Source organism: Chaetodon auriga, chromosome 1 (genome assembly GCF_051107435.1).
Source record: "Chaetodon auriga isolate fChaAug3 chromosome 1, fChaAug3.hap1, whole genome shotgun sequence".
NCBI classification, from domain to species: domain Eukaryota; kingdom Metazoa; phylum Chordata; class Actinopteri; order Chaetodontiformes; family Chaetodontidae; genus Chaetodon; species Chaetodon auriga.
Genome location: NC_135074.1, coordinates 12,568,044 through 12,581,153, shown reverse-complemented (window position 1 = coordinate 12,581,153; position 13,110 = coordinate 12,568,044). Strand labels below are relative to the sequence as shown.

Here is a 13,110-nt window from a genome sequence, read left to right as displayed (position 1 = left end):
CTAAAGTGCACCCTGAACTGTAGTCGTCCTCATTTTAGAAAGTTCAATTTTTCTCTCGTTTTTTTTTTTTTTTTCATTTATTAAACCTTCTAAGCCCTTTTATTTTCTAAATCCTGGATTAAGGCTTACAAGCTCCCTTTCAGGATGTTTGGAGTTTATGATTTTCGGAGAAAATTGGTTTAACTGAAGTAAAACGGACAAATTACCACTTCTGATTTCTCCCCGTGTTCTTTTAACTTGCTTTCCTCATCTTTGTCAACCTGCAAAGGATATAATGTGAGCCGCGCTGTTTGTACAAGCACTCAATTACTGCGCAGAGGAGCACTCCTCGGGGAACAATTTGCTTCGCAGCCCGGAATGATTAAATGCAAACATAACACAGCTGTAAATACAAACACAAGCATCATCAGCTGCTGTGCGCCGCTCACAATACGCAACTGTTTGTCTTTGTTCACAGTCCCAGAAACCCTGGATAGAAAGCACTTTCACCAAGAGGGAATGTGTGTACATACTTCCAGTGTCAAAGGACCCCCACAGGTATGTGTTCTGCAGCGCGCCTTGTGATAGCCATGGAAACGCTGTAATTGCATGGTGTGTGTTAAAGTAGGCCCAAACCCTAATCACCACTCTCCAAGGAGTAAATGAGTTTGTTTCTACATAATTTTAATGTTTATGTCTGTCACTGTGATTACAGTCTTAAGTGAGAGGGGAGGCCAGTGATCGGTCTTAAAGATGAGATTCTTTATTAATTTCTTATCAGTCTGCCTCTTCTCGTAGGATGTCTGGATTTATTTCCCTGTGTGTTGTTTTAACAGGGGGAAAAAGATCGTCTGTGTGTGTTTGTGGAGAACTTATGGGATGTCAAATGTAGGCATGTTTTGTGCAGACTTGCTGGAATCTTACAAAGCCGTGTTAAACTGGGCTTTGCATGCAGGCCGCTCACTCACAGTGTGCCATGTCTGCAGGACAAGCACACACACGAAGCAGCTCTGGTCAAAGGGCCAGCAGCTGGTGTAAGAGTCATCCAGTTCTAAAGAAATAGTCAGAAAACAAACAGTTTGTGAGTAAAATTCTTGGTTATTTGATTCTAGGTGGTTTCCCACAGTCACACGTGTTTACAGCGTGACCACTTCCACTGAGTGTTGTTTTTAGTTTCAGAGGGTGCATTCCTTCCTTTTTCCTTGTGAGCTCACAGTGACACTGGGTTACTCTTTTTCCCCCCGTGTTTTCTTTTACATCAATTATTTGCCACCGCCTCTCCTCCACTAACTGAACTACGTGCTGTTACTCAAAGATGATTCGGAGGTGTTAGTGAACATGTTAGCCACCGTTACGTGGGCCAAAGGCCTGCATGTGACTGCCATCAGAGTCAGAGCCCCCTTGGCAGGTTTCACAATGGCTCCTTGGTTAAAGGCCAATCAAACCAGGCTGCCTGCCCAGCTGGCAGATAACCTTCCTAAATGTCCTCCAGTGTCTGCTGAGAACTTCCTTCCAGCAGCAACAGATCAGAGCAGACTGTCTTTGTATCTTTGTAAATGTACTCCACATTTAAGAGGTCTTCATTAATTGAGACCTTAATCAGTGATTAATCATGTTGCTGTGAAATTCCCTCCAGATGCCTTCCAGGATGCCAGATTTGCCAACAGCTGGTCCGGTAAGTATTTGTCTGCTCTTTGTTTCACCAGTTCTTTGTTACCTGACAGGATTAGCCTGAGAGGGCTAACCGGTTACTTCACACCAGAAAAAGCCTGAAGGCAAATTCTTGTACAGTGTAATGCCACTGAGCAGCAGCCCGCCTCAGGAAACAATTAACTTCCAGCCTTTGTGTGTCAGGATGCACATGCTCGCCGAAGGTTATCAAAGGAGGTGAAGAAACGAAAATGTTTCGGGTGGTCATTAATTGTAGTAATAACACATTGATGAGGCACATTAAAAGTGATGCTCGCCTACATAAAGTCTGTCAGAGCTTGTCATCAAGTTTGATTTTTTATTTCTGTTTCTAAGACTTGTTATGAGGATGAAACTCTGTATTTTCATGTTGAAATACTGATGTGAGTATTCAAGTTAAGACTGGAGCTAATGTGATAAAGATATCCTGATATCCTTGTGCAGCTATTTAGTCCTAGTATGATAAGTTTGACGAGGAGAAATGTAACGTCTGATGTTTTGTTTTCTTTCAAACTCATCCCTGTTTTGCTGCTTCACTTGCAGAGAAGACACACGTGTACATTTTATTGTTGTTGTGTTTTCAAGTCATACATTTTACTTTTCATGTTTCAAGAGAAAGGGCTTGAGGTAGTCGAGTGTAAACTTCCCCAAATCCAATATTGAGCAGGACAGAGCTGCTAGCATGAGCCTAAACTCTGATCGAGGAGCGTTCAGGACTGGCTTCCACACAGTAGGCAAACACTGCAGGGTGGTTGTGCTGCCATGAACAGGTTTTTTTGGTTTTCTAAAGTAACCTGTGCTCCTGCAGCTCATGATCAGGTTGTGGTTTTGCTGACATTCATGACATGTGGCATTGGTTCTTGTCCGTTGTACCATATTATTCCCTGCTCCTGAATGCATCGTTTAAATGTCCTATTGTTAACATTCAGTATAATCTCATAACCTCAAGGTGCTGCTGCGGGCGGCTGGTGCGGCAGCATGTTGGCTTCACAGCCAGCTTGGCCACGAAGTACTCGGACATGAAGCTGGGTGAAAACCCCAGCCTGTCCATGCCCGCCGTGGAGGAGTGGTCGGTGGAAAAACACACAGAGGCGAGCCCCTGTGACGCCTATGGTGTCATCAACTTCCAGGGAGGGTCTCACTCGTACAGAGCCAAGGTAGGAGGGCACGTTGTTCTGTGCTGGAGGGCATGTAGTTCACGGAAAAACAATGAGCCTTGATAAGTGTTAAACAGCCTGACACAGTCAATTTGAAGTATCTTATGTTTTCCTCAGCGTACACTTTATGAAATGTTGATTATGAGCCGATCAAGTGACAGAAAGGTCTTTGATAGCTCTTTTTATAATCTACCAGTAATTGAACTGATTCTTCAAACAAAAACAACAAACGTTTGCTGGTGTCTGCCTTTCCAATGTGAGCTTATGCTGCTCTCCCTGCTTTGTGTGTCTTCGTGAACGTGCTTCTCTTGTGTCCGTGCAATCGTGGGCAGTATGTGCGTTTGTCCTACGACACGCGGCCAGAGAGCATCCTGCGGCTGATGCTGAAGGAGTGGCACATGGAGCTTCCTAAGATCCTCATCTCTGTCCATGGAGGAGTTCAGAACTTTGAGCTGCACCCACGCATCAAGCAGGTGGTGGGCAAGGGCCTCATCAAAGCTGCAGTCACCACCGGGGCCTGGATTCTCACCGGAGGGGTCAACACAGGTATGTCGTCATGAGTAGCTTAGTCAGATTTGGGCATGGACTGCCTTTGCCTGCAGGCAGCACAGATTGGCTAGACGCTGCAGGCCTGACATTGTCAGCGCTGTGGCTCTGTGGGCGAGGAGTTATCTCAGACTGGTTTAAGGTGCTTTGCATCAATGAAACTCTTTTGTCACTGTTTGAACTGAGAAGTAAGAAGCAAACAAGAAAAGAATGCATGTTACAATGTGGAAAATAATAGAATATCACAGCAGACCTGTGGATGTTAAAACGCTCTCTGGCTGTATTGTTATTGAATAGATATGGCAGCTAATAACTAATTACTTTCCACCCCTGCTCCCTCTCAGCGTCCCTAAATGAACACTCACTCCCACTTACATTATAGACAGAGCTGCACAAACACACAGCCACCATCAGTGTGATGCGCTGATGAGGCAGAAGTTCTAATACTGGGCTCTAAGCGTGTCATTTGGCTGTGTGTCGTGGCCGAGGTGTGTCTGCAGCCACAGCGCGGCGTTAAGATGGTGTGGTCTGATCATAGTGTTTAAATCATTACTCACAGGGTCAATTACCCAGACCAGTGATTACTTTTAATGCCTCTCTGGCACCCTGGCCAGTTGGGATGGTCTCCTGGCTCACAAATTACTGCTGAATCCATGAGATCCATTAGCTGAGGACTGTGGTTCACAAACAACCCCTGGACTAATGTACTTGATGTGGCATTGCCCCATTTTTGCAGCATTTTGGATACAGAAGCTTCAGGTGTCTTGGCTCTTTCTTTTCACATGCATGGCTAATAATATCTGCAGTATCCAGCACACAGTTACTGGTCACTGATTTGTTCCAAAATAAACATGTTCAGAGGCCTGTTTTACTATTTAATTACATTCCGGTCCAAGAAATAGTGAAAGTTTATTGATTGTTTAATGCATCCTCCTCGAAGGTGTGGCGAAGCATGTGGGAGACGCTCTCAAAGAGCACTGCTCAAGATCATCAAAGAAAATTTGCACTATCGGGATCGCACCCTGGGGAGTCATCGAAAACAGGAACGACCTCATCGGCAGAGACGTAAGACGCAGCTCAAGTTGTTGTCGATGTCAGTTTGGATTGTACGCTTCGCTCTCTTCTTCACTGCCTTCTCACATCCACGCTTTAGATCATCGCTCCATATCAGACGCTGCTGAACCCTCTCAGCAAACTGAACGTTCTCAACAATCTGCACTCCCATTTCCTCCTGGTGGATGACGGGACGGTGGGCAAGTACGGTGCTGAGGTCAATCTGCGGCGGGACCTGGAGAAGCACATCAACCTCCAAAGAATACATGCACGTGAGTGACAGCAGACACTTCAACAGTTTGCCTTAAATGACTGAAATCCAAAATCTCATGAGCGAGTTTATTTTTGTCCCGATGAATCTTCTTCTTGTCTTATGCTCATTGTCAATTTGCTGTTGGGCCTTTAAAGCTGGACCTCCACACTCTGTTGAATGCATGCCTCCAGTCCAAGCTAATAGAGCACCCCCTTCTGACAAGACAGACCAAACTTCAAGTCTGTGTTCTGCTTTCTTCATTATCAGATAATAATAATAGTAAGAATAATAACAGCTTAATTTTGTACTTTCATACAGGAGTTGCAGATCAAAGTGCAGAGTCATGTGACTTTTGTCCTGGAGAAACAAATGATCTGCCTGTTTTATTTTATTTAAAGTGTCTGCCAAATGACTAATTGTAATTGTAGTTTAGAAAGCACGTTAACTCAAGTACGTTAACCTTAACTCAAGTTTGAGATGACTCAGAAGAGCAGCTGTTAAGAGTCAGATCCGATCAGCAGAATCCTGTCTGCACAGATAAGCTTCGAGCGTATTCTGACTTGTGTGGGAGTAAGAGTTGATGAATACAGCAGATAAATCCTTCACTTTATTAATGAGGTCATAAGACTCACAGCCTAAAATGTGTGAAAGTCGTACGTTAGGTTTTGTGGTAACAACCCATTGTTGAATATTGGGGCGTATTAAAGAAGTTTAAATGATGTTTCGTATGGCTCTTTCACCAGTGAAGTACCATGTGAGTTGCAGTTGAATTTACTTCAGGAAGTCAGGCTCAGGAAGTGAAACCAATTGCAAAAGAAAAAAAAGGTGGTTGAATGGTGATTTGGCTGCTCACAGCATGAACTCCCAATGTCAGACATGATAGTAGTGAATTATCATTCACATAGGACTAAAAGGTGTAATTGTTATGAAGCCAGTTTGTCTTTGCCTGGTGGAGCCGAGGTGATAACAGCGAGCTGGCCGTTATCTTCTCCACCTCACAAACTGTCACTGGGGTGAAGCTGTGTTATGTGAAAGACACTGGAGCTGAATAAAGGAAAATGAAGCTAAGCTATGAGCACACTCTTCTTCCTCGTAGGAATCGGTCAGGGCGTTCCTGTCGTGGCCCTGATCTTCGAGGGGGGCCCCAATGTGATCCTGACTGTGCTGGAGTACCTTCAGGAAAGCCCTCCTGTCCCAGTGGTGGTGTGCGAGGGGACCGGCCGCGCTGCTGACATACTGGCCTACGTCCACAAGCAGACCGAGGAGGGAGGGTAGGACACACACACACACACACACACACACACACACACACACTCACAAGCGCACAAAGGCAGAGGACGGGTGGGTGAGGGAAAGATGGTGACGTCTGTGGTGGGTGAGCCCAACAAATACTGCTGATGTGTGATAAGTGTTGATTTGTTTGAGTGGAACAAGTGCAAAAGGAGAAGCAGTAAAATAATTAATTAAGCAGAGATGCTAACAGTTCAGCAGAGAACACTGAGTATTCTAAAGATGTGTCATATCAAGGTTTCAGCAAGTGTTTTACTGAATATATGTTAAAGTTCAAAGCTTTGAAAACCAAATGTCAGCCTGATGCTGTTCGTGAGGAATCATTCGTCGTGCTGGAGACAGTGATGCTCCTGTTTTTTGTTTTTTGTTTTAGTTCCTTTGATGACAGCGTCGTTGGTGGCTCCTTTTTTTTTTTTTTTTTATAACGACTCGGCTGCGGTTGGGCTGTTAGAAATCCTTCTGGGACAGTAATAGACAGAAATAGATGAGAGCCATCTTCATCTGGTCCTCCGGCCTGAGAAAGACCGTGATTGAAATCTCGCGTCTTAAAGTGAATACAAGTGTTTGTTTGGAGCTGAACGACGTGCGGACCTTTCTCCTTTGTTCCTCCCGTTAGCTCACATGCAAAAACTTTAGCAATCCCGGCTAACTTGACAGTGAATAGCAGCTCCATCAGACCAGGACTTTCCAATCCAGCTGTGAGCACGCTGGCGTCAAAAGGTTGGCCTTTGTTACAGGAAACATGCACAGATCCAGAGCAGAGGGGTAAAGACGGGGTTTGTTTTTGCTTTTGAAGGTTAGTGAACAGGAAAGGGAGATGGAATCTAAAAGTAAAAATAGGACCGAAAATTACATAATTGAACAAATGAAGCATTTAAGGCAGCGGGTGATTGTACGGCTGCCTGGTGTTGTTGAGGGATTGTTAGACAGGACGTGTGCTGGAATCAAACCTGTACTTTGAGTGTTTTATAGCTGTGTGGGTTTGAGCAGCACGACTGAGACCATGTTATACTGTAATTCCTCCACAGCGGCCTTCCTGATGGCGTGGAGACTGACATCATCGCAACCATCAAGAAAACCTTCAACTTCAGCCAGAGCGATGCCATCCACCTCTTTCAGACTCTGATGGAGTGCATGAAGAGCAAAGAATTGGTGCGTTCGTGAATGTTTTCGTCGCATATTTTAACCCTTTTCACACACTGCTTATCGTTCATGTGGAGGTTTTTAATTTCCATTTCAATGGCCGTGAGCGCGCCGGTGAAGTAATCTCGCAGAGGTCAGAGTCATTTAATAAACTTCCTGAAAACACAAACACAAAAGCCTCAGCAGGAGTAAAAGAGCACAGAGCAGGTTTCACCCAACGAAGTCTTGAAAACATGGAAAATGGGTCATTTTAACCACCATGTTTTCAAGGTTGGGAATATGCCTGAATTTGAATATACTCTTTGGAAAAAGCCTGCTTTTCATCATAATCTGACGTTTCCTCTACACACACACACACACACACACACACACACACACACACACACACCCATCAACAGACTGTACATTGATTGCTGTGGGTGTAAAGGTGCCTTGAAAGTGCTTGAATTCCAAGCTGTAAGCCTGGAAATGGTCTCTCACCGACACATCGGCGACGTCAGCTGATGGTCGCCCTGTTTGCTTTCACAGATTGATATATCACGTGTCAGAAACATCTGGAGAATGTCTGTGGGAACATGTTAATAAATGCTATCTTGTTTCTCGGAAAACAGATCACTGTGTTTCACATCAGCTCCGAGGAGCACCAGGACATTGACGTAGCCATTCTGAGGGCTTTGCTCAAAGGTTAGTAGATGACTTCTCTTTGAACCCCCCCCCACCCCCCACCCCACCACCACCACCAGCTTCTCTGAGAGTGAAAGTCACATAAAGTTGATTCAGTCTATTCATATGCTGAGGTTGTTGGCATTGGGAGATTAAGATTTCAGGACTTGGTCATGTTTTCGTTCTGATATAGATATGCTTTGAGAAGCGTTCCCCCCTGTGTGCCCTCCTCTTTGTGTTCCTCAGGAGATCATGTTGCTCGCGTTCACAAGGCCTCTTTATTCCAACACAGTCAGTCCCTGAGCTGCGTGTCTTACTCCTCTTCACCTCCGCTGGTAGAGAAAGAGAAAAAGTTCGACTTTCACCTGAGCACTTTGTTTCAAGGATGCTGTAGAAAAGGAGGAGAAACACCCACTGTATGATTGTTTTAACTCACTGCAGTGTGAACACATTCCCCTTCTCAAGTGTGGATAAAGTGTTTCACCTGAAAGAGGGAGAGGTGTGCTGTGCTGAGTGTGAGCAGCTGCAGCGAATCAGCGCCGGTCGTTCACCCCTGTTCCATTTTATTTAGACAAAAGCAAGGAATTTGTGAGTGACTGCAGCTGATCGATAGTCTGGAGAAACGGTCTCAGACGCTCAAAAGACAAACTGCCTGTGTCTGAAAACGTCCACCCAAGTAAATATTTGCCAGCCGAAGGCGCAGTGTTCTTGGTGAAACAGTAACTCATCCTCAGAAGGACCTCGGGCTACAAAAGCTCTCCAGCCTCTTAAAGACTATTGAGTGCTCTCTCTTCCATTATTACTCAATTCATTTAGCAGGCTGCATATTAAATGGGAAGTTTGAAGTTTGAGTCACCGGAAATGCCGTCACTCTCTTAAAGAGATGAATGGAGTGCAGGATACAGGACCGCTCGGGTCCAGTCACTGATTTCAGTCCAGTCAGATTCTTACGTGACATCCACACAATTAATTCTGTGCACTGTGATTATGATCGTTTCATTCAGATGGCTCCTGGAGGACAATAAGGCAGATTACTGTGGAAGAGAGCAGTAGACTGAGGAGGGATTTACTTTGTAGTCTAATCTGCTGTGTTGCTGTATTAGTGTGTAATTGAGTGTATTACGGCCCTGGCGCTGCTCTACTAACCCCCTTTAATCCTGCTAGCTGGCTAACGGGAAATACACAGTTAATAAGGCTTTACGTGCCTGGAAATTCATATCTGTGTGTGCGTGTGTGTTGACTCTTGGCTGTACCTGTGTATTTCAGGCACAAACGCGTCTCCCTTCGATCAGCTGGTCCTGACTCTGGCCTGGGACCGCGTAGACATTGCCAAGAATCATGTGTTTGTGTACGGACAGCAGCTCCTGGTACGTCTGCGTGTTTGTTTGTCCGTGTGTGTGTGTGTGTGTGTGTGTGTGTGTGTGTGTGTGTGTGTGTGTGTGTGTGTGTGTGTTTTTGGCACAGCTTCCGGGGATGTTTGCTTTGCTCAGCATTGGCTCCAAACCTTTGGACTTGCCCATAATGACTCCAGAATCTCTGCTGACCACAATCTGCAGCCTGAGGAGCCGGGGGACTGGACTCAGGCCGGCTGCCAGGAACTGCTTGTCTTGACTGTAACGTGAACCCGCTTACAGTTGTCTTCATGAGCTGCCCTCAGCGCTCATGTTTATTTTAAAACTTGGGGAATCCTGGCTTTCTGTGTGAATGAAAGGATGTATAATATTTATGTTTCTTGTTTGTTTTTTGTTTGTTCTTTTTTAATTTGCCCATATTTCGGTTTTCTCCCTCCTTGTGTTTGTTTTCTAAATAATGATTTGCTATAAAAATCTGCTTCATAAGAGCATGTTTGTCTTCGCTTGCGTGTGTAGGTGAGCTCTCTGGAGCAAGCGATGCTGGATGCCCTCGTGATGGACAGGGTGGACTTCGTCAAGCTGCTCATAGAAAACGGAGTGAGCATGCACCGTTTCCTGACGATCAGTCGGCTGGAGGAGCTCTACAACACGGTGAGGTTATGAACGCGCAGCAGCCGTGGAATGAGAAAGATGAGCTGTATGTACAGCGTAAAACATTTTGTATCGTCTTCTGTTGTAGAAACAACCTACCAACAACCCAACTCTCCTCCACCTGGTTAGAGACGTTAAACAGGTAGAGTCTGTCCGCTTCATGTCTTTTCTATCAGCTGATGTCAGTCTGTTCAGTCTCATTGACCTTTTTGCTTCTGCGCCGTCCTGCAGAGTCATCTGCCTCCAAACTATAAGATCACTCTGATCGACGTTGGCCTGGTTATTGAGTACCTGATGGGTGGGACTTACAGGTGCAACTACACCAGGAAACGCTTCCGAATCATTTACAACAACCTCCATGGCAACAGTAGGGTGAGTTGAGACTGTTGATATTTGAAACTTAACTGTATTTGAAGTGGTGCCGTGCACCGGAGTTCAAAGCTGCCATTTCATGTGGATGTAGCATAAAAACAAGCTGTTATTGGGTGGATTGTGAACCGTAATAGAAGTCAGCGGAAGGTAAATCAAGCAAATCTGAAAATGTTTTCATGTGTTGTGCAGAGGTCGGGGCGCCACACTGCAGGTCCTGGTTCCCATTTGAGGAAAAGCCACGAGTCTTTCAGCATGCAGGCCGACAAGAAGGAGAAGACGAGGCACAACCACTTCATCAAAACTGCACAGCCGTACAAACCGAAGGTAAGCTCCTGCCGTTCAGGGAGACGAACGAGGCTGCTGAAAACCTCGAGTGGTAGAAGTCATGTAGTCTCTGCATTTAGGGAAGCACTGCAAAATAGGAGAAGTGAAAGTGTCCACCTTCCCTCTCCTCCTAGCTTGAGTCCACCACCGAGCAGAACAAGAAGAGGAGCAAAGAAGAGATCGTGGACATAGACGACCCAGAGACGAGGCGGTTTCCCTACCCTTTCAATGAGCTGCTGGTGTGGGCTGTGCTGATGAAGAGGCAGAAAATGTCGCTGTTCTTCTGGCAGCACGGCGAGGAGAACATGGCAAAGGCACTGGTGGCCTGTAAGCTTTGCCGATCGATGGGCTACGAGGCCAAGAAGAGCGACGTGGTGGACGACACCTCAGAGGAGCTCAAGGAGTACTCAAAGTAAGCTTGTCTGGGGCTTTGATACGGCTGTGAGTTTCATTCCTCTGTGAACGAAAAGATGTGAACTGAATCCATTGTGCTGGTGTGTTTCAGTGAGTTTGGGACGCTAGCAGTGGACCTGCTGGAGCAGTCGTTCAGGCAGGATGAGACCATGGCCATGAAGCTGCTGACCTACGAGCTGAAGAACTGGAGCAACTCCACCTGCTTGAAGTTGGCCGTCTCGTCCCACCTGCGGCCCTTCGTGGCTCACACCTGCACCCAGATGCTGCTGTCAGACATGTGGATGGGGCGGCTGAACATGCGCAAGAACTCCTGGTACAAGGTTCATGTTCCATTTCGATTTTATTTTTGGTAACAAACGACAAGCTGGGGGAGTGTAAGTGCTGGAGTCCATGCTTTGTCTGCGTACAGGTTAACACAAAACCGTCCTGGAATGATTTAATGCCTTGAACACGAGTTTGTTGGAGCTTTTGCCACAGGTGCAGTGATCCTGGGCTTTGAACATCATATCTAATCCCAATCTCAGTTCAGTGCTCACTGAGGGGCTAAAATGCCTGTTAGCTGGATGATTCATGGACACAGCACTTTTAGGATTCATTCGTTTGTGTGTAATTCAAAGAACATTTTCAACAAATGTAGCAGCATCCACCCACATGAGTGTGTTTTTGTCTCTAGGTGATTCTGAGTATTTTGGTGCCTCCCGCCATCCTTCTGTTGGAGTACAAGTCCAAGGCTGAGATGGCTCACATCCCTCAGAGTCAGGACGACCACCAGATGACCATGGAGGACAGTGAACACAACTTCCAGAACATAGCTGAAGACATCCAAATGGTTCGATTCATTTTGGCATTTAAGCAGTTGTTATTTCTTTTGAAGATCTTTGTATCTTCCTCACTTTGAAGCAGTCCATAGTTTAGGCGATGTTGAAGGGTTAATGAGCCGTGAGCTGGTTGTATGTCTGCCGTGGAAGAAGAAGAAGAGTAGAAAGACAGACGCTCACAGAGAAAGTGTGTTGATAAACGCTTCTTTGACCTAAAATTCCTTTTCTGTGTTTGTTGTAACCCTTGTGATGTATTTGCTTTCTTTCACTCACATTCTCTCTCTTCTCATTTCTGCCGTCCAATTTGGGCCTTCTTAACCTCGCTCCAGGATGTGTTCAAGGAGGCCAGATCCCACGACCACGTGGAGACCAAGAATGACACGGAGACGCACGTTCGCTCCAGGAAGCTGCCCTTAACCAGGAAGATTTATGCCTTCTACCACGCTCCCATTGTCAAGTTCTGGTCCAACACGGTATGGAGATTACAGATGAGAGCTCGCACGCACACAGCACATAAGGTCATCTACAACTGTCTATTATATGGTGGTTTATCTGGGTGGCACTTTGGGTAAAAGGATCTTCAAAGAGAGGATGTTGTTACCCAGGAGCAGTCGCTCAACACAGGTTGTTTTTGTTTTTGTTTTGAACCAACCAAGCATCCTGAAGAGACACAAATGTGTTATTAAGATTATTACATTTAGGGCAGGAACGTTCCCACAGCACCATGAGTCTGTTCAGGGACTTTGAAACTACATATTACATTCAGTTTCTTTCTGAGAGGTCAGGAACTGTTGGGGTGGCAGTGCGAAACGTCACTTCCTGGTCAAACGCAGACCCGGCGGGGGCTGCAACATGGCTGCGTTCACAAAATGAAGAAACTCTGGGTGATTCTAGTTTCAAGATGTACACGTTTAGACGGTTACTTTGTCGGGTTCCCAACTAGTTTTAAAAAGGCTCGATAAAGACAGAGGGCTCCCATGAGTGGAGAGCAGGAGTGAACGAGAGAGAGAGTAGTAATGAGAGACAAAACAAGGGAAGAAGAGAAATAAAACTTGATTTCCTGATAGGTGTTCAGTGGTTACATACAGGACTGAATTTCACCTCTGCTTGACCCATTTCCATCTGCTCACTATACGCAACTCAAAAGTCTCGATGAAGACAGAGAACAACAGGGTGAGTCTGTGTATTTCTTATGTCAGTTGTGAAAATTGCATCTCAGACATTTCAGTCCTTAATCAGTTTAATTAATCTTCAGTTGTGGCAGAAAAGCAAATGTGCAAAATGGACTGTATTACCAAGCTTAGCTCCTGTTGCTCTCTAGTGCTCGAGATCAGCTTTGCCTGATGCTTCAGGTTCTCTCCACCACTGCTGTCTGACACAAACCCCGCAGACTCTGGCTGTGATCA

At 45.6% G+C, this 13,110-nt stretch overlaps 1 protein-coding gene across 3 annotated transcripts in view; it reads left to right on the top strand.

The window, feature by feature from the left end:
- The window catches only part of trpm7 (transient receptor potential cation channel, subfamily M, member 7), a 35,573-nt gene that overhangs the window by 7,876 nt on the left and 14,587 nt on the right, over positions 1 to 13,110 (top strand). For 2 of the 3 annotated variants that reach the window (XM_076757197.1, XM_076757188.1), the window contains exons 2-19: positions 458 to 537; positions 1,616 to 1,654; positions 2,618 to 2,825; positions 3,158 to 3,371; positions 4,312 to 4,436; positions 4,525 to 4,696; positions 5,774 to 5,948; positions 6,996 to 7,119; positions 7,722 to 7,794; positions 9,040 to 9,140; positions 9,642 to 9,776; positions 9,865 to 9,918; positions 10,008 to 10,148; positions 10,338 to 10,472; positions 10,607 to 10,884; positions 10,978 to 11,206; positions 11,560 to 11,715; positions 12,034 to 12,177. In XM_076757197.1, coding sequence (XP_076613312.1) covers positions 458 to 537; positions 1,616 to 1,654; positions 2,618 to 2,825; positions 3,158 to 3,371; positions 4,312 to 4,436; positions 4,525 to 4,696; positions 5,774 to 5,948; positions 6,996 to 7,119; positions 7,722 to 7,794; positions 9,040 to 9,140; positions 9,642 to 9,776; positions 9,865 to 9,918; positions 10,008 to 10,148; positions 10,338 to 10,472; positions 10,607 to 10,884; positions 10,978 to 11,206; positions 11,560 to 11,715; positions 12,034 to 12,177 — 2,583 coding nt within the window. Of the gene's footprint in view, positions 1 to 457; positions 538 to 1,615; positions 1,655 to 2,617; positions 2,826 to 3,157; positions 3,372 to 4,311; positions 4,437 to 4,524; positions 4,697 to 5,773; positions 5,949 to 6,995; positions 7,120 to 7,721; positions 7,795 to 9,039; positions 9,141 to 9,641; positions 9,777 to 9,864; positions 9,919 to 10,007; positions 10,149 to 10,337; positions 10,473 to 10,606; positions 10,885 to 10,977; positions 11,207 to 11,559; positions 11,716 to 12,033; positions 12,178 to 13,110 lie in introns of those variants that run through there. The other variant, XM_076757204.1, reaches the window with a different exon arrangement.